Below are 21,726 nucleotides of genomic sequence, written 5' to 3'. Positions count from 1 at the left end.
TCAATAAAAAATAGTTTGTTGGACAAGACAGGCCTCAGGAACAGGGTGAATGAAGTGAATTCATAGGGGTTTAGCTCACAAGTAACTGTCTCAACATGCACAAAGAACAGAATGCAGATCCTTGTGTTGTTTTTGACATATGACTTTGGATTATGTCTTCATTGAAAAAACATTCCTAATACAGTTGCAAATAACAGTGAAATACCAAAGCTGTTCAATCTTGGTCTGCTTTTTCATCTTTGATAAAAAATGCTAACCTGCAAGTTTCTACACTTCACAGACTTTTTTCAGGGTAAGAAACCTCCCTCCCTGCATCTCACTTAAGTTATGCTCTCATACTGAGAAAAGGTTTGAAATAACAATCCATTTTAAACAGCTTCTTTTCCAGAGGAGAAGCACAGTTTAAAGACCAACGTGCTTTAGTTGAGAAGCACTGATCTGCCTGGGATTGAAAAAAATTGGCACCTTCCAGACAACAGCTTTTTCTGGAGGGTTACCAATGAATCTCAATGTTTTCAGAGAAAGATGTGTTCTTACTCTATGTGTGAAGATAATGTAAGCAGGTAACTTAGCATGTGAGTGAAGTCCAGCCTGTTTCTAGTTTTCTAAAAATGGACCAGGATTGTGAAATCCAAGGGGGACAGTCTTCAGGAAGAAGTACCTGGCTCCATTGGAAAGCTTGAGGATGACCTGGTTCTTCAAATCATAGACCTTGCCCAGCCAGCAGTCATAGGCTATGTAGTCACCATACATGAATGGCTATGAAGAAAACAGGTAACAAAAACTTATAAACATTAACCCTCGTACTTTGAACCATCAGGTTAAGTCCTCACACAATACAGATGAGATAGCAATCTCAAAGGGACTTATGACAGCAACTGCAGATCTCACTGTGAACTAGAATTACGGTACATCGAAGAGTTTGCTTGAAAGTCAGGGCACAGCCTGGATTCTCCAGTTAAGCAGCTTGGGCTTTCTCTAGGATTTTTTTCCCCTCTGATCTTAAACTTCAAGTGTCCACTTCAAGAGATGCTCTGCAAAGTAGAGGCATACTTGCACTTGCCTTCAGTTAATATTAACAATTTTTATCAGAGACTGATTTTCCATCCCAGAGAAGCTTGTATCCCACTACCTTTCCACAGGCTGTTTCTTGAGAAGGGTTGTGACACTCCTGCTCTTCACTCCCAAATTAACTTTTTCTCAAAGGAAAAAGAATGAGAAAATCCCATCCCACCTGGCCTTTGAAAATCACCTACCCAACTCAAGAGGGAGAACCAAATGTTTCAGACTCTTCCATCTCAACAGAAAGCTGCTTGACTCATCTCAGCATTTTCGTAGCCTGTTTAAACAGTAATGATTTGCACCACTAAAGCTCTGTGCCACTGCCATGGGGCTGCCCCAATCAGGTTGTCACACCAGTCTATCTCAACACAGTTCTCACACAATTGACTGTGAACCTAGCCCTTCAAGACAATTTGGTCTCAGCAATGTGATCAGAAACACAGAACAGATGGGGAGATGAGGCGATGCTGCATCATTTCTTCCAGGGAGGATGCTTACATTATGTTTAAAATAAAACTGCAGATGCATCTTGCACAATATGGATGCTTCCCTTGCATGTGTTACTTGAAATACAGCAGCATTCCTCCAAACCACCAAGCCCTGGCCTCCCACATGTATTTTGGCTGTATTCTCACCCAGATATGTTGCAGGTCTTTGCTGTTGACAGGGTAAAGGATGCAGTTGGTTCCTACCAGCTTCACAGCACACTCTATGTTGACATCAATTACAGTTCCACACTGGCTGTCCTGAAAACACAAGAGAAGAAAGGGTTTATCACCTCGGGAAGGGTCCTACACACACACACGTACATGCTCTGTGTACAAATCAGAAGTGCAAAGACAAGTGAACTTTCAAGATTAAACCCCCTCTTACCCTTCAGGCCCTCATTCTGAAGGGGCATTTCACATGACCCTAACACAATTCAGAAGGTGAGATCACTATTAGAAGACCCGTAGTCTTTTCTTCCCAGTTAAAATTTGCAATGGCTGATAAAGCAGCAGTCCAGAGACTCCTGCATCTGGTCAAATAAGACCACACTAAGTCAGGTGATTAGTATTTACTTCCTTTAAAATCTGCCCAGCTCCTTGGTCTATTCAACTGAGCAGATCTCCTCAACTCCATGGGACCGTCCTGTAGGTACTGCCCCGAGACAAGAAAGGCATTAACCCCAGAACAACAGACAAGTTCTTTAAAGCTTTCTGTGACTTCTCATGTAAAGTTTGATTTTGCAGGACATTATAAAAGGTCTTCACTTACTGCCATACTGAAAGAAAAAAATAAAAATTGGCACCTTTAGTCAGATTTCAAGGTTTCAAGCCAGGTAATTTACAGTTGGTCCAGTTACGAGATGGTTGTCATTATCTCCCTCACTTTTTAGCAAAGTTTTAATCTTTTTTGTCTCCAAGACAATAACACATGCTGTCAAGAGCCTTCTGGGGATAGGTTGGCAGGGAGCACACAATATGCATGTTGCTCACACATATGGTGGAGCCCTGCAAGGAAGGGCTGCTAACCCAAACACTGTCAAATGTGGCAGCTGCCCTGGCCTCCTGACAGCTGCAACAATTGATACTCTTATTCATTAAAGACCACAAGTCCATTATAAAAGCTGAGGGCCAGCATGACAAACGCCCTGGTATCTGCAGCTTCTGAGGCTGTCCTCACCTCAAACATCAAGCTCTCTGCTTCAATAGACTTGAGCATAACACTCAAAGGGCTTATACCCTATGAGAAGTGGATTTGTTTGCTCAGTCCACTTATAAACATGCTGTTCTTTTGACCACAGTAAATATTTATTCAAGGCTTTCACTCAGGGCCCTGCGCAGCCCTTTTGGGAGTTCAGGAGTTCGCTGGTGCTCAACTCATCCAGACTCACCTTGGGGACTGGTAGGTAGAGCAGACTCCTGCAGTCCAGGATAATTCCTGGACAGATTGCTCAGGCCATTTGGCAGGCTTGCTTTCCACCTGCCTTCTGCAAGTCATCTTCCTTACATCACACAAACCCTGTGCTTCACAGCCCCCTCGGCTCCCCAGGTGGCGGTAATGAGACAAGTGGGTCCTGCCCCAGGCCTTGCCCAATAGCTGTGCCAGCATATCCAGCAGGGCTGGGAGAGCCAGGCTGGCAGACCTTAAAGCAGCAGGGGCTCATTCCCTCCAGCTGCTCCACATATCACTCCCATTTCTTTCTAGAAAGGCTGGGAAGCAAAGGGAGCCTTTCTCAGCAATAACTCCATCGCAACAGACAGCAGCTAAGCCTAACATAGCTTGCAGCATGCACAGGCTGCCAGGAAAGAGCCCAGCAGAGCTGTACTGTAACTCTCACCTGAAAAGGGTTTGGCAGAACTACACCAATTCACAACAGCTGCTGCCAGCACGATTTGAGCCATAGGATGAGCAAGGCCTGCTCAGAAGTGGCACCTGCTCAACAAACCCACAGCTTCTGTAGGCTAGAGCACAGCTACCTACCCTGCTTTTCGCCCAGATTAAGCTAAATTAAGTATGCCCCATCCATCTTCTGCCTATGCTTTGCAGTTCAGGCGCTGTGTTTTAGACTGCTTAATAGTCAGAACCAAAAAAAAACCTCAAGAAACAAATTCTTTGCCCTGCATTGAGCATTTCAGAATTAATTTTTCCTTTATCAGTAGCCAACATGACAGTAGCTCTGAGATACGATACAATCCAACACCTGCAGTTTCTGTGGATCATCTTGTCTCTGGCTCTAAACCGCCTCTTTTATTGATGGTGAAAAGTAAAAAAAACAGGCCTTGGGTGACTGACACCAACACCCTCTGCCCATTCTCTAAGTGACAGTTTCCCCATGGAGAAGGTGCCTGCACCACCCTACAAGCCTGCCTCCCATCTAACACTGCTGGATCCCGTTAGTCATGGGCAAGAGGATCACATTTAGTTCAGTTTGCTTCTTCCAGTTGCAGAGCACTTGAGCAAGCACAGAGCGCTGTCTGTGGTTAAGAATGATCAATGTTGCAAGCAGCCCCAGAAGCTACAGGGCTGTTGAGTCACAGCTCTCCTCCCTCACCTGTCACTGAACTTTGTTTATTATGAGTTTATTTCACTGTCACATGAAACATTAGCCTACAACACTGGAGGCAGATTTACAGGCTGAGGGGTTCTGCTGAATCACTCTGCAAGATTATAGTTGTGCTCAGCAATGCGGTCCCGGAGCGAGAAGTTGCCAGCTTTTCTCTTGTCTTCCAGGGCAAGTCTACAGCTGGAGCATGGCTCCCCACCAGCCTGCTCAAATACAACTGTCCCATACTGTTCATTAGATGCTCCCATTAAAGGGGGAGCCAAATTAAATGAGCTGACATTTCACAGTTCTGTTACAAAAAACCCAACAACTATTTCCATCAACCCCAACAGCAGAACTGGAAAAGGGATGCGACTGACCTTTGTTAGAAGAATTGACAGGTTCAAGCCTCACTCACACCAGAATTGAATGCACTCCCTAGACAGTCTTCCTGCTTCTTCTGGTACCCTGACAGCATTCACCATGCTGAAGATACTGAGTATTTAAGCAGTGAATGGACGAAGAAGTGAGTCTTTTCCTTCCCCATCAGAGATAAGGCTTTAAGGCAGACCAGCAAACTCCCACCTGAGAGCACAGTGGCTCAGCAAGCACAGGCTTCAATCCACTATCTCCTGTCTCCCATCCTTCTACTCTTTCCCTCAACACACTCTTTTCAAATAAGGAGATCTTTATACCACCCTCTTATTCCTTTTAAATAAAGGGACAGCATAGCCCAGCACCTTTTGTAGCAACAAAACCCTAACCTGCCATATTACAGACCTGCTTCTAATCTTTCCCCCAAATTAGCATATCACCTGGAAAAAGGAACACTGACACTTTCACCAGTTCTCATCCAGCTGGATTAGATTTACAGGCCCAACTGTGTTCAGGGAAAATTATCTCATTTTATGCATTAACCCCTGAAGCAGTCTTTCCCCACACTCAGGGCTCAATAAGAAGCACATGAATTTGAGTCAGCTCTCTTCTCTTGAGGAACAGAGGATTTTGGGTCCTTCTCGCTCAAGGTTAAAAACAAGCCCTCAGAGAGTGTGGTGAATACAGAATAAGTTCCACATTGTGCATTTGCCAGGCCAACTGGTGCAGGGCAGCCATCCCACATCCTGAATTTGGCAGGCTGAAGCTTGCAGATTTTCTATTTTAAATGCACTTGTAATTTTTTAAATATATATGATTAACAAGTGAAGGTTTTCTTTGGTATAGGAATTTGTTTCATTTACCACTGACACTTAAAGCATACTTGAGGGTAAGGTGAAATATAAGTCACCCTCAGAATTCCCACACTTTTGAATAGAGAGAAGAAATTGAGTTACACCCTCACCATTCCATCAATTAAAAAAAGTTATCAGGCACTAGTACAAATGGTCTAGCAAACACCAGGGTTTAAACATGCAAAACAGACAATAAATGAGCATGCAAAACAACTGCTGGGTAATATAGCTGTCGATACACATGCGGCAAGCCAGAGAAGCCAGTTACTGCTCAGTTAAGTATGGAAATTGCAAACAAAAGCAGCACATCCATGTTTGCCAAGAGAACAACTTGCTGTCCTGAAAGCTTAAAATTACTTTAAGCAGCATCAGAGAACCAGTCAAGAGGCATGACTCAAAGCATCCCTTTGAGCGAGGACATACTAAAGAGTCCAGCTGCACCAGGTACAACAGCATGAACAGCTGATATTTCAGTTTGCTAGCTGTTCATTATTTTGGATTGAAACGCTTTCATAATGTTGCAGTTTTAGTAAGAAATGTTGACTCCAAATTTCCATTTCAAACAACAATTAGATTTCTTAAGGAAATAACTTGGTTTAGCATTTTTCAAATTGCCCTTCAAGTTTTCCCTCCCTTCTCTTTGCAACATTCTGTGAAAAAGGAGTGGGTTTATTTTTAATTGACAAAAAAGGCTTTATTTAAAAAAACAAAACACCCAGGTCAGAGAAAGGCCTTCCCCATCCCCACACCAGGCTGCACACCATGTGGTGCAAATGCAGCAGTTAGTGGCCAGCTGCCTGCTTCATCACAACCTTGGTAGCCACATTGCTGGAAGCAAGTCAAGAGAAGATGCAGGCATGCACATGGCAGGCCATATGGCTTGGGGTTATAGGTTAGGTGTGAGCAGCAGCAAAAAACTGCCAACCTAGCTAAGCTCTTAAGAGATCACAGCTCGTCTGATAATTGAAACTAAGTAACGTTCCCAGTATTTCCTACACAAGAGAAATCCACACATCTCTGATAAGCACAAATGCTGTACAACTAGAATAGAATGACTAGGGCTTAATGTAGTATCCAGAAAGAATAAAGGTAACTGTTATGGGCTCTGATTAAGAACCAGCTTTCTTGTCAACCTAGCTGTGTCAGGCACTTCAGCAGTGTCTGGATTTGCTGTATTTCTGAAAGAAACTGGACAAGATAGTGCTCACTGTAGATTGAGGTGTCCCTGAAAATATTTCCTCCAAATTCTCTACCATAGCACACTGAAAGGCAAGCAGCGGCAATGTGATCTGCCTCCACTCCAGCCTCCCCATTAGGCCTGGCAGAGCATATCCACACCCCCCACAACTCAGAACAGTTTGATTTAAAACTTAAAGGATGGCAGGATAGACAAGCTTGTTGTCTCATTACCTGACATTATCAGGTTTGCTTGCTCAGAGGACCTCTGCAAATAATCAACGGTAGAGAAGCAGCCTTATCAGCATTTCATTTTCAAAGCATGAAGCTAGGTCTATCAAACACACTAAAAATAGACTATGCTCCAAACATTACTGTTCAACTTCATTCAGGCAGTTTGGCAAATCTTAGAAATCCATGCAGCAGTATCATGATCAAAAACAGACAGAGAAAAAAGCACTTACGCTGGAGCTCATATGTCTGACCACATCTCGAGGGACCACAGAGCGATCTTCAAGCTTCAGCTAACGGGAGAGAGAGACTGAATTTAGTGACTCCACATGATATTTAGTCAGAAATAACACGACAAACACAAATACACAGTATCCCAGCCCTCTGGACTAAGGAGGTTTTCACAGCAGAGGATGCTGAGGCACTTCTATACACAGAATTAAACCCCTCGGTACATTCACAAAATCCAGTTGAGAGATCTGAAACACAGCAACCAGGCGATCCATCACCACTGTGCATCAAAAAGGGTGCAAACATTCTGACTCATTCATCACTTCGAGATTCCCTCTCCTCATCTCTGCATCATGCATCATTTCCTACCCACATCCAGTCTATGCACTAGAGAACACAGAAGACAGAGGAAGAAGCACGTCACACCATAGTTGTGTCTCATCCTGCACGCGTTTCACCCAAGATACCCACAAATATCTGTGGAAATCCTGTTTGGTCCGGAACATTTTAAGGTACTGTACAGTGAGAAGTCTTAGCTAGCAAGGGAATTGGTGCCAAATTTAGTGCAGAAAGCACTTGCCTTGGTGGGGTAAAAAAAAAGGAAAAGAAATGACTGTCACTGCACTTAGTAGCCCCCAGGTCCATGCAGATAAACTGATAAGAGCATGGATAAAGTCAAAGCACTGCTCATATTCCAGCTCCTGCTAAAGTACTTGCTGGCAAAGAGCTGGTGCTGGCAACAAGAGATGTGGCTGGACCACGATTACATATCCTATGTTAGATCATGCAGAGCTGTGGGCACCAGGAATCATTACTGGTAGGGGAGGTATCACTTGATGAATCTCTAGTGATTACTGGTCAGTTAACCAAGTGATGTCCTTCCAAAAGTGGTCTTTCATCAAGCTGTTTCAGTGATCTCAAGACTACTTAAAGACTATTTCATTAAGTGTTATCAACAAGCTCAAAACTACAAAATGCAGTTGCCATTGAATACATTAATACTAAAATGCTACATGGGGATTAATGTCCTAAGCATACTAAGTAGGGAGACCACAAGACTGAACTCCAATTTCAGGGTTGCTGAGCCTCACTATAACTCAGCTAAGATTTCCTTTTGCTGAACAGGGAGAAGTCCCGTGCATTTCAGTGGTCAAGAACATACTTGCATTGGTACATCATTCTGAGCCCCGCAAATACACTAGTTACCATGCATTTTGGGAAGCACCATGTGAATACAGTATCAGGGACAGAGCCCCTTGCACATCTCGCTTTCAGAATCCACCCCTCCACTATTGCTGCATTTGTTGCTTTTCCTTGTTGATCCCCAGCCCAAAATCCACCGTGCTTTGTCAGCATTTCATCATAACCCACACCCTGGCTTACAGCCTGCTTTACTAAATTAAGACATAAATCTACAATCCAAGGGCAGGATCCGGAATAAAACCCAAGCACCTGAGTATTTATTGCCTTCTTGATTACATGTTTCAGTAAGAGAGGAAGAGAGCCAGCCAGCTAGGCTTTTAGACCCAACTTCTGGAGTCAGAACTCCACCAGAGTGGGAAACCTGAAGCTTCCCACAGCCCATTTCCAGATTGTGGAAGTGTTTTCATTGCCTCCCATATCCCACCAGGGCATATAGACAGACATCAATTTTTATACAGCTTTCTAAAATTATTTGTTAAAGTAAGTACTGTATAGATAGCCTCTTAATATCCAGAAGCAGGCAGCAACATTCACATTCCAGTAAGTACCCAAGCGTGAGCAGCGGTTTGGGTATTTTAACTGTAGTTCTCTTGCTGCAGAGCTCAATACTTTCATTTCAACATGCATTAGGGCAATTTAACCTCTGACACGTGGTGTTTAAATTTATGCATTATGTTTCAACATATCATTGAGCCATACCACTCCATTCTGTATTAAACAGTATCTGAAGAATCCAGACTGACAAGATGATCTGATGCTACCTGGAAGCAGCAATATTTGTGTTAGTAAACTCCATAAATCATAAAAGTTGTAAATTAGTACCTTTCTCATTTTGTGATCCTTCCTGAAGGATATAAACACACAGATTCTTCCCAAAGCAAGGCATAAAACTTTCTCTGCAGGGGATTACATCTAACCATTTTCAGATCTTCTGATTTTTTTAAAAGGCAGCACAATTATTTTCAGCTCCACGTGCCAGACCCACCTGCCTCAGTTGCTAGGATAAGCAAGCCAAGTAGTAGGCAGAATGCCAGCATCAACAATAAATACTTAGCAGGTCTGTCATCACACACAAGACTCAAAATCCACAAGAAACCCAACCAGAGGAAGCCAGAATGGCTGTTGATAAACACATGACAGTCATCATTCCTCCTGTTGTCTGTTATACCCAGAGTGACATGATCATCAGGCCAAGGTCAGCCCCCTCAATCAGGCAAGGGAATTCAATATTGGAGCAGCACTTTCAGGATAGGTACTTACAGCTCAGTTGCTGTATTTACCTCTGTGAAAGTCAGTATTAACATGACTAGCTTTGTGTTCTAGCCATGTGCCTTGACAATAGCCATAAGCATGACAAACAGCAGTTTCCCAGAGATGCTCCCAGCTAGTCCTGCACTCCTGCATGCCAAGCTGGGCTCAGCACCCTCCAAACACCTCAAATGCAGAGCGTGCTTTGTGCTGCCTTTTTAAAAAATAAATTCACATTTATATATGTTAAAGCAAACCAAAGACACTCATCACTGAACACACATTTTACCCAGGCAAAAAGGGGCAACCAACACCCTCCCACCAGGAGTCAGGTAAGTCAGTAAATGCACCGACTGCAAAAAGAAGTGGCAGAACAGCTTTGGCACCCATTTATTCCCTCTGCTGTTCAGATGTTCTCTTGGTGCTCAGCACAGCATCAATGCCCGAGCTCCACAGCACATCTAGTCAAAAGGCACCAGCTGCAATCTGGAGAACATATGATACTTCACCAGGTCTGATGATGCTCTCCTAACCACACACAGCAGGAGGGGTACATAAATGTTGATTTTTGCAGAGGAGCATGTTCTCCTTCTCAGCTCTCACCTGAAACTGGGTAGATTAGGAGACAAGAACAGACATTTCTGCCTGGCTGCCAAGCATTAACTCATCAAGCCTTGGTAGCTTATTGCTTCAAATAATTTATCTAATTCCTTATCACAAACAACCTTGTCATTTGAAGCAAAGCCTTTGTGATTCTTTATTAATTAGTTGCAGAGGTTGGGAGATACCTCTGTGACTGTAAACTGGATCCTCACTTTAGCAAACAATTCAGCAGTTAAATGTAAGCATCCTTGGGCAGGGGTGTGCTAAACTCACACTAACTCTCTGGGTTTAACCTCTCAACTCCATAAAGCAAATGGGAGACATGGGGCCAATTTTCTTCCCCAACAACTATCTTCTGATGAGATCAAAACCAAAGCAATTTATTTTGATGATGTGGGCTGGCCACCAGTGCCAAGTGTTGCAGCAGGTAAGTAAGAAGCAATCACTTCTGAAGTTTAGGGACAAGTAATACAACAGTTGCTGAGATTGATATAGGGACAACTAGCCCCAGCCGGTGTGTATCCAAAGAAAAGCAGTACTGGACATACTCAGTATTGGCATAAATCCTTGGTCACTATCTGCATATTTAAAAGCAGAGGTTAAATTCACTAATTACCTGCTCAGGTTTGCTTGTAACAACATTGGTACCCAACAATGGACAAACACACCTCTACACAGGCTCCAGCTACCGGTGTCGTCCCCCACCACCAAGGAGAAAACAGAACACATACCGGCTTACTGCCAGCACATCTCTTCCTTTCCTATTCCCACACAGTGTCCTTTCTGCATGAGCAGGAGTCTTGCTATTTTACTTTAGGAGAAATAAAAGAAGGTAATTCTACCTGTAAATAGCAGCATTTTGTTTTGCTGCTGCCACACTTCCAAGTGGGTAATGTTGTCAGAGGAGATAATTACAAACAAACTGTCCCCTGCTCCAAACAACCCAAGAAAAGAAGCTGGGGGACAAGCTTAAACACAGAAAGGAATCATAGTTCTAAAGGCTGAATACACCTACATGCAGTCCTTGGTTGTTCAGTCTCAAATACGCCAGCACACACCTTTTGCACGGGCTCCCTTACCAGCTTTCAGAGGAGCTGACTACTCAGTGGACCTTGCAGGTTCAGCCCACACTTGGACACCAGGAAGGACAGGAGACCTTGTCACTATGACTCACCACTGCCCAAGGCTGAATGTCAGATCACAGTTCTTTACTCTTCAACACCCAGCAACACACAGACTTGGGAGCACACCTCTCATCTGGCTCAGCCACCGTTTTACAACTGCATTTCTGCTCAGCTACCCAGCAACACAGAGTGCATCCTGGCTATGAAAGATGACACCTGATCCAGTATAAAGCTTGCCAGTACCAACTTAAACTGTTAAAGTTCACGCTTAGTCAGTGCTGTCTCATGTAACCATAATGTCTGACCAATAAAGAATAAAATTTGCTCGGGGGTGCTAGTGTGATCCCACAGCCTCTACTTCCAACAAAATCACTGTGGTGAGAACATCAGTTTCTATTCTAGATGCACTCCAGATTTTATCCTCTGAAACAAGAGCTCTGGGAATAAGCACATAAGGATGGATAAAAAAAAAAAAAGAGCACACATCCACCCTCCCTTGGTAACTGCTTATAAAAATGGGAATACAGGACATTTAAAAAATGGAGGAAAGCACAGTGCTGGAGATGAAACTCTACACATTTACCTGAACTGCTATATGATGGTTGAGATGTTTATCCAAAGAAGAGGCAGAAGTGAACTATCATGGAAACTGCTTCTGCCACTTGAGTTAAGCAAGGGCTTGGCCAGCAGCAGTCACCACCATGAAAGCAGGAAAGCCAGGCTTTGACCTGCACAGATCTGCCACCACTATCCATTCTGGGCTATTTCTCCATCTCACATGGCCCAGCATTCTCCTCACATATTTTCTGTAACTGATGTAATACATTTAACAGCATTTAAACTGCTGTTCCCAGGCTCCCCTTCTACGTTTGTAAGCAAAAAAGTAAAAAAACCAAAAACAAAAACTTGCAATTTTATAAAGCCTGTCTCATATTAGGGATGGTGAGCTCTCTCAGTGGGCCTAAGAAAAAAATGTGAGGAGAAAAATAATAAATGCCTTTTGGTTGTATTACCATTCTGTGGTCTCCTTTTCAGCCAAGCCAAGGTATTATACACAGAAAACATGTCACACTTTCCTTTTCTGTGCCAACAGACATATATCATGATGGAGCTGATGAACTACATATCTGATCCTCTTTAAATTTAACAGTTAGGATTTCAGTCTTACATGTATCAAATTTTGGTTGGTTTTGTGGGGGTTTTTTTTTTGGTTTTTTGGTGGTTTTTTTTGTTGTTTGTTTGTGGTATGGGGTTTTTTTGTGGGAGGTTTTTTGGGGTTTTTTTGTTTGTTTTTTTTTTTTTTTTTTTTTTTTTTTTTTTTTTTTTTTTTTTAACTGCACTGGGGAGTGCTCCTGGCAAGTCAACAGGCTGAATCTGTTCTGGAGTGAAAAATTAATCCCATCCCTGGGACGTCCTTCCAGATGACCAACTCTGACTGCCAGTGTCTTACAATCCCAACATTAGTTTTTTTGTTTTGAAGAGAGAACATCTACATATTAGCTTAGAAGTAGTCATGGAAACTTGTAGCATCAGTGTTCAGAGGAAAAGAAAAACTACAGGTTAAGAGCAAACCATAGGGAAAGCAGTCTACTGCAGCAACAGGTAACAAGGCAGAGCTCTCCAAACCCCAGTACACAGAGGATGCTCCCATCATCAGTTAAAGCTAAATCCAAGCACCCGATGCTGTGAAAAGATACAGCCTTGCTTCATTCAGCTGACAAGACTCCTCCTAGGTCTTTTGAATGACCAGGCCTCTCAGCACCTGAAGTCCACATGAAGCAGGACATGGTGTACCATATTTCTGTGGTTTTAAACCTGAAAGCAATTAGGTCCTTTTCTGCAACACTGAAGCTGTCAACCAGAAGCCTACACCAGATAGCAATAGTTTATGACTGGGACCACTGCAGGGCTTTTACTAGAGGTCAAGGTGAAATTTCCTTACTACATGAAGCAGCTCCAAAGAGAAAATAGAACCGTGCCAACTGATGCTATGGATCACTATAACGTGGAGCAGCTCAGCAGCTGCCCTGGTGCCGGGGGTGACTGTGAGACAGAAGGGAGCACTGCTGGCAGCAGCCAACTCCAGTCAGCATCCTCCAAATTTTTTTGTTTTGTTGTTTTTTAACTTTAAGGTCTGATTGCACACCCAAATTCACTTCAGCTAAAACAGTAGCATAACGATCATCTCAACACAAGCTGTTTTTATTTAAATCCAAATGAGGTGTCTAAAATAGCAAGTCAGCTGTCCAAACATAGCATGGATACACAGTTAGATGACAAAGGTTCAGAAATTCAAAGACTCAGAAGATCTGAAGCCAAGATATATTTAATATCATTTCAGTATCAACACATTACCAGTGGCATCACATACTACTCCCAGGAAAATATGTTCTACATACAAAGTTCACTTCCCTTGAAAGACTTCTGTTACATTGTTCATATTGCATTGCACATGTGCTGTCTAAAAAGTATGAGACTATGAAGCAGCAAGAACAGAGAATCCCATGGAAGCTTGTATTTGGTTCACACCGCAACATTTGAAGTGGTACACATTGCTTCACTCCTAACAACCATAGGTTTCCAGCCACGCTGGGTTTTATGGGGATGGAAGATGGGAGAATGGGGCAGAAGAAAGATTACTAGAAACTTAAAAAGTCCCGAGAACCAAAATTCTACTACCCAGAAGAGCTGAACAATACAGCAGGTTTTAAAAACCCTTGAGGGATGTTGCTGCAAAGCTACAAGAATAAATCTGTACCGACTGGCACAGAAGTTCTGCCTGTGACAGCTCCTGGCCACTCCCACATGGCAAGCACATGTAGTCTGTGGCTCTTCCAGACAGCAAGTTCAAAATCTGTTTGAGACAGGAGGCTGCAGAGCCTCCTGCGCTACTTACAGAAGAGCCATGCACTTCTGGGACAAGGTCTAGGCTTCTGTCTGATCAAGTAGCGGATGTCAGTGGTGTGTGGCTCCCAACACCTACTACAGAACAGTCAGTCACCACTATGTCACATAACTAATGCCTTTAGATGCATTTAAGTTTTTAGCCATATTGCTTTTTAGCATCATTTTGCATTTTCGTAATATCATGATACCACCTGTCATCTCAAAGCACTCAAACAAAAGAAAATATTTTAGTTTCTTAGGAATTGCACTAGGCTATTAAAAAATCGTTCAATATGGCCTGTATAGAGTGACCTTGAGTGACTCAGGAGCACACAGTTCCCCATCTGGATTGGTCAAAGCAGGAGGAGGACAGTGAGCAGGGCCTTTGTTTCCTATATTCAGCACAAAAGTTCAAAAGCTTGTTCATGAGGCTGTTCTGGGCAGCGCAAAACACTGCAAAAGGTCAGGTTGATGATTAACTTCAGCTGCAGGAAGAATAGAACAGGGGTAAGTGGGGAAGCACTAAAATGCTCCCCAAAACTTAAATACATTTTTTTTAAAGGACTTTGCTGAGGCCAAGATGAAATCAAGAAAGCTTTGCATCATATGCAGCTCTACCTGCAGACAGTCAACTGATAACGTATTACACTCTTGTTCATGCAACTAGCAGACCTGAATCTGCCAATCATCCAACATTCAGCACATTCACAACTAGCAGCACAAACTTAAGATTTACCACTAAGCCTACTCTCCAAGCAGTGCCTGTTACTAGCAATCTACCGTGGATATAATTTTACCATATGGACACAACACTTTTTCAGAAAACAAGCAAAAGGCACAACCTAAAGTAGGATTTCCTAATTAGCTCACAAAGATCCCATTGCTGGTAGGGATGAACACAGCAGCTTCCAGCCCCAAGCCATCACACACACTGCTCAAAAACAAATTTGACTGTCCCCAGCTGAATGCCTAAAGCAGCTTTAAACCCCCTGTACTAAGGGGACATGAATTTTTATCAAATTACACACCAGTTGTTTACTACTGGACTGCCAGAGCCAAGCAGCACCTGCGATCTTTTAGAGTCATGTAGGAAACACCAAGCAGGTGACTGCAGGGAAGGCAGCAGAGGAGGGAAGCCTTTGCAACACCCACAGGAGATCAGGCAATCTGAAAAACAAGATTCAAATCACTGGCTCTGCATTGTGGTTCCCTGTCAACACTGTTAACAGTGCAGAAAGGCTTGTTACACAAGCAGCTTCAAAATCCAGCTGTGTCATTAGTTCTTATAATTTCCCAACACTGCAAGCCTCCCCAGGGACCTGCAGCGTTCCCAAGACAAACTGACAGCTCTTTAATTTGTCTTTATGACATATTGTGGAGACACAGAAAACTGAAGCTGTGCCACTCAGTTAAAGTTCCTTCCAACTGCAGGCTGAAGCTTCCTGAGCCTCCCCTAACTACACATCTACTACCTGCAAGCAACTTGTAGCTACTTTTGTCCCTGTCTACATTTCTGATCACCCTACCTGTCAGGGGTTTTTTTACCCTCCTCATTATTTTTGGCTAGTAAAGTTCTTTGGTAGCAGAATATCCTTCCATCCTCCATAAGTACAAAACTTCTGCAGCACAGTTCTGGTCTTTCACTCACAGTCATATGCTGCAGCATCTTTCCCCTCCGCCCAACAAGTATCACCTTTGAGCCTTCTGGCAGAAAGACAATGAAAGGCTCTACCTTTTCAAGAAGTAGAACTTGGCAAAAAAATTTGAACAAACCCATGGATGCAACAAAAGTTCAGTTTAATTATGATGTGGGTAAATGCTGTGCTTTGGAGCCCAGGAATCTGGCCTGAACATAAATCTTTTGCTTAGCAAAAGTAAGTCTTTTACTTGGATCTCCCTTGTCCAAGACAGTCAAGCATTATTTGTTATACCAGCAACAAATCACTTCTGTAGCTCTGCAAATTTACATGACATTTTAGAAAACACTGCAAGACAGATTTCCCTGGCCTGGTGAACTCACCGATCTAACAATGAAGACAAAGTACAAGGCAGTAACTCAAGGGAAGGAAGACAAGACAGCAGGAAGGTTACTGCGTTATTATTTAGAGGAAAAGAAGTGGGTTTGGGAGCATTTCCCAGCAGAGGCAGCAACATGGTTAGTAGAGAGGAGGATCCTGTATGTAGAACAAGGAGAGTTGCACAAATCCACCTTGCTCTCAGCTTCGCTTGGAAGGTGAATCCCACTTGCAACCAGCAACAGAAAGTCTCAGCTTTTCAGCATCCTTAGCCTCACATTCCTCTCTCATGTGGGTAAAAGGTGAGCACCACTGCTCATCACAAAAGGTATGTGGCAACAGGGAACCCACTCACATGTGAGCCTGGCTTAGCTGCCTGAAGAAGGGGCAAAGCACCACCAACCAGCTGGTACCTAAAGTGCCAGCTCTGGCTTGAAGACAACCTGAACAGCATACTGAGCTTTCTAGACTCAGCTAGCAAGAATCATCTTCAGTGCAATTGGGCAAAGGGTTACAGAAAAGTTTGACTTTGTCCAATGCTGTCATCAAGTGCTGCTGAATTATTTGTTCAAACAGGCTTACATCACATATACTCACATCATCCAGTACCCAGGTGTTTCCATCTGGGAATGCAAAGTGAACCCTGTGTGTGCAAAAATGTTTACAAAACCTTAGAGGAGATCTGAAAAATAACTCAGAATGAACATGATCATGATGCTCAGCACAAAGATACGGAAGACTAAAGTTTAAATATACATGGCTATGACTAAACACACAGAAAGATCTTCTAAGAGAAGATTGACGACTAGTAAGTCTAGCAGTAAGCCACTTAGAGTCCTATGGGGAATCTTTCAAAGATATCTCCAATTACAGGATTTAATTTAAACATCGGATTTTTCTTCTTAGCAGCAGTTTACAGTAAAAGATATGATCCCCCTCCTCCGTGGTTATACTTCTTGCTTCACATACCCATTCTTCTGGGTATAGCAGTTCTGGAAAAATCAGTTGCTTAACAGAAAAGACAAGACAGGCCTAAAGGATCTTCTCCACATGCAATGTCCCCACAGCAAAGATTATTTCAGGACATCCCTCCTCCCATTTTCTTACAGTAAGATGGCTGATTAAAAGCAACACCATCCTACCACCTCAGCCTAAGAATTGGAGAAAAGCTTGATAAAGAGCAGTGCTCTAGCACCAGATGGCACTGTTACCTGAAAAAAACCATGAGACTGCAGTTAAGCCAGGAGAAGCTGGCTGGAAGCAGTAAGCAGAAAAGTAGACATTTTGCCTACACATCAGCCATCACTTCTCGCGAACAGGCTGTCTCAGCACGCCCTCACTAAAGCCTCATCTGAAACACAGGTCAGAGCTAGAAAACCCCACCAAGAAGAATAAAGCTGTGAGGAGCACAGCACCTCTGCAGACATCCAAGCCCAGCTTGTCAAGAGATGCCCAGCTCAAGCAGGACCTAAGGGGATGGATGGCTGTGGAAACCTTAGTGAATACTGAACCATCCAGGGTGAAAGCAACAGTTGTGCTGATCTATTTGGCAGTATCTACCAAGGTCTAAGCAAGGTGCATTTGAGTGCTAGAGAAGACTCCCCTAAGGAGAAGCTCACCTGGATGCTAACACCAATCAGCATGTCTGAGAGAGCAGAAACCCATTTCAGCCACCAATCCAGATTCCTGGGATTCCCAACAGCCTGCTGTTTTGGCTTGCCAATTAAGCTGTGTTCTTCCTTGTGTGCAAAATGTCTAGTAGCTCTTCCATTTACCTGAAGCAAAAGAATTCCTCAAATTGTTGCCTTGGGAAGGAGATGGCAGCAGTTAGGCAACAGGTTTTCCACCTTCCCACTGGATTGTGCTGGGGTTGCCATCTGAACAGCATCAGCAGTGGAGAAATTAGTCACTGCCACTCTGAGCAGCATCTGGGGCACACTGGCAGACCTGGAGGAAAGAGCAGAGCTGCTCCAACCTCTATTTGCCTTTCCAGAGGATAAAAAAAAGATGCTGCGGGGAAACTGTGTGACTGTTGCTGACCAATTCACTCCTGAGGCACAGTAAATGCACTGCACCTTTCCACATCTTTGGGAGTGGGAGCTAAGAGTGTATCCATGAAAAATATTCCTTTGCTCCATTCCTGGAGCAAACCAGGGAAGGGCTCTTCTGCTAAGCCAAAACTGGATGGTGCTGGGTTGGTGGTAACTCTGTGCTAGGGAATGAAGCACCCTCTTCTCCTCCTGCAATCAGATCAGCGGTGTGCAGGAAGAACTCCTTACTAGCCCACAGCAAAAATCCACCTTGCAAAAACTGCCAGGGAACAACAAGAGGGAGACATATCAAGAGAAAATCACCATGTCTGCTTTCCAGCTGGTTAGCTCATATGCTGCTGTGAGTACAAGCCAGCCATTTAAATTAGCTTCTAATTGTTCACAATTATTCAGAGACAGCATAACCTGAAAGCAGCTTTACAACAGCAGACAAGTAGGAGAGAGAGAAAGAATGGTTTAAGATGCCTTAACAAGATTCATACATTCATGCTTTGCAGTTTCACAGCCTGCAATCTCTGGCAATGCTGCCTTTCCAACAGACCCCCCTGCCCCCCCCCCCCCAGATGTGTGCTCTGCATTGCCCAAGAAGATAACCCAGGGTTGTTTCTACACTTCAGGCTTCTACTCTTTCTTGCTCCAGTTTTTGGACTGGTTCAAAAATTAAACCAGTAACATTTTGGTCTACCCCGTCGTTCACAGTCTCTGCACACGCAGGCAGCTTGAGCAACACTATTTATAAAGCTGCTTAAAATTCTGGACACAGCCAGAGCTCTTTAATAGGATGTCAGCCATGCGACACCCGAACGTAGGAGGTTGACACAGGATGGTTAGTATAATACAGCCCACTCTCTGCCTTTCTTTCACCCAGAGCCTCCACTACCACCCTCACAGGAGTCCCTTCCCCCACAGACAGTCATGTTTCACAATTGCCACAATTTTCTCTTCGAGGAGAGAAGGAACACACTAGCCTATTATCCTTAAACCCCTAGCATGTGGATTTTGGTTCACACAAGACCCAATGCAAGTCCAGTCTGCAGGTCAAATCACTTTAGGGGACTGAATCCAGATGTACCTTAATGATGGCATTCCCTCACATTCAGCCACGTTTGGACCCAGAGGTAGAGCACTGCCACCGAGCCAAAGTACTCATCTAGCCCTAGAAACCGTAGCAAGTTTAATAAACAAGCAGAATTATGTTATCAATTACAGAATCTCCTACAGACAACAAAATAACACTTGAGAGCAATGTATAAATAGCTGTAGCTGAAAGCACAGCAAGAGAGTGTAGCATGACACAGCATAAGTCAGTCCTGGGCAGCAAGCACATGGAGTGGGCTAGTACTTCTTGTAGCTTCTCTGAGCTTCATGCATGCTCTGAAATGAGAGCATCCCCCTGGAGAAATATTCTTGGTTGATCTCACAGGCAGAACACACTCCCCAAACATGCTGCAGTGCCTTACTGCTCTGCTGCATATGAGGAATGCTGCACAGACAGACAGGCTGACTGGAGCCCAAACAGAAGAGGCAGAGCGCTGAATTCAACGACACAGAACAGGACCTGGGTAAATTTGCTGTTAGCTGAGAAATACAGGATGCTCAGACTGCAGATGGGGGCAGTTTCCACAGCTACTGATTGAGAGGTCTCAGGGGAAACTCTAAAATTTAACTCACTAAGAAACTGGTATCACTGCCTCCTTGACAGGACACAGCCAGGGCAGAGGTCTAGGGCAGGCCACCTCTCCAGTTCCTCCTCACACAGCAAAGGCAAGCGCTGTTTTAAGAGGTACAGTGGCTAACACTAGCTGTAAGATATAGCAAATATTCTGCAACGGCCTTCTGAACCAGCTGTATCCACAGTTAAGTCAGATACTGTTTTAAAAAAAGACAATCAAAACCTTTATGAACAGTTCAAGCAACCTCTGAAATGCTAGAGAGAATCCACCCAAAATTCAGTAACTTTGTGGGTACCCCGTGTATGCATTTATTTCTGATAAACAGCAAAGCCACTCCCCCAGCTCACACCGCAGAAGAGTGTGTGAATGCTACTGGGACAATGCAGCACAATTGCATCATTGCCCCAAAAACCTCAGCTGCATTTTCTATTCACTGAAAGCGTTTCAGTTATCCCCCCCATACATAAATGCTGTATTGGCCATTACAAACAGAAGGAACAGCACCTACTGAATCCATACATCAGGCCACCAAAGCCCAGCTATTTAACAACTGAATTTCTGCAACTCCTGCACTGTTACACGCCTTTTTATTCAAGGGGTGTATTCACCACTTGCAGAATGGCCTGGGGAAGACTAAAACATCTCCCAGCCAGAGCAGTTTCAATTCACTGCCTCCTGTTTGTGCATCCTATAATACAAAAGCAACCAACCTTCAAGCCCCTTCGATAAATCTGAGAAAAATCTCACCAGGACTGGTGACAGCAGTGATGCAATAGGGACCGAAGTGTAAAAGCCCTTCAGAGTCTGACTTAACACTGTTGGAGCAAAGCACTGTTTCCCCCCCTTGCCTAGGTAAGTCTAGTAGATCAAACTTTTCCTTCTTCCAGAGCATGAAGCTTTCAGCATAATATTTAAAACCCATCAATGCAATCATACAACACTACTATATTATTTTGCCTTTAGGTGTTTTCTAAGTTGGCTTCTAAAATCATTTATCATAAGTTCTCCAGATCTGTGCCAGCAACCGAAGACAACATAGCATTTGCCCAGCAGAACATCCAACATCTTCATGGAAACACTGCTCTCCTCTCTGCATTACTCTGCAGGTATCCACTCAGTTATTGAGCAGCACATTTCATGTGACAATAATTCATGATTATAGCTCGAGGAATCTTTTCTTCTTCCCTGTCCCCTTCTTGGCAACTGAGCAACCAAAAAGCACATATATACACGGCTCACAGAAGCCAATGTATGTAAACACAGCAACGGCACAGAAACCGGAGGGGTAATAAAGCCAGATGTTCCCTGGTTTTATATGAAGTACGCTGTAGTCCCCGCTCTAAACCTGCTGAAGTTATATTAAGTACCTCCCATTACACAGGTTTTAACAGCAAAATCCTTTATACCTGCATTAATCCTTGCCAGTCTGTTTTTCCTCTGGACATAGCATAGACAACAGTAAACTTGCAGGAGTACATCTTTATGCTCCTAAACTCTACGCATGCTGTACAGCAATCAAATTACTGGGAAAAAATATTTCCCAAGATGCTAAAATCCAGTTTTCAAGAATGGCTTAGGCATTTAGGAGACCCAGCATTGGAAGAGTCCCCAGGGCAGTAACACACTTCTAGGCCAACTGGGAAACTGCAAAATCTTCCATTTTTAATGAGAGGAGCATCTTGGAGAAACCTGGAACTACCCCTTCACTACAAACATTTCTGAAAGGTCACCTCTTACAGGCAAGCAAGGGGAGATTGACTGTTGGTAGAACTCACCTTGGAACTGACTATCTTCCCATAAAAGTCAGACTTAAGTCTCAGAATTTTCCTAACTGAGGCTTAAAACTGTTTTGCTGCATCCCTCACCTCCGCATATAGATCAGCAGGTTGCTCCTAGCAAGTTTTTTAAAAGCCTTCTCTGAATTTCTACACCTTCAGCAAAAACATAGGAACATGCTTCTTCTCTT

General features: G+C 43.6%; 1 protein-coding gene across 1 annotated transcript in view; it reads right to left on the bottom strand.

The window, feature by feature from the left end:
• UBE2O (ubiquitin conjugating enzyme E2 O) overlaps nucleotides 1-21,726 on the bottom strand; it is a 66,252-nt gene that overhangs the window by 23,983 nt on the left and 20,543 nt on the right. Inside the window, 3 exon segments of the mRNA XM_056344168.1 lie at nucleotides 662-759; nucleotides 1,698-1,808; nucleotides 6,960-7,019. Coding sequence (XP_056200143.1) covers nucleotides 662-759; nucleotides 1,698-1,808; nucleotides 6,960-7,019 — 269 coding nt within the window.

Source organism: Falco biarmicus, chromosome 1 (assembly GCF_023638135.1).
Source record: "Falco biarmicus isolate bFalBia1 chromosome 1, bFalBia1.pri, whole genome shotgun sequence".
Lineage (NCBI taxonomy): Eukaryota > Metazoa > Chordata > Aves > Falconiformes > Falconidae > Falco > Falco biarmicus.
This window is presented reverse-complemented; position numbering and strand designations above follow the sequence as displayed.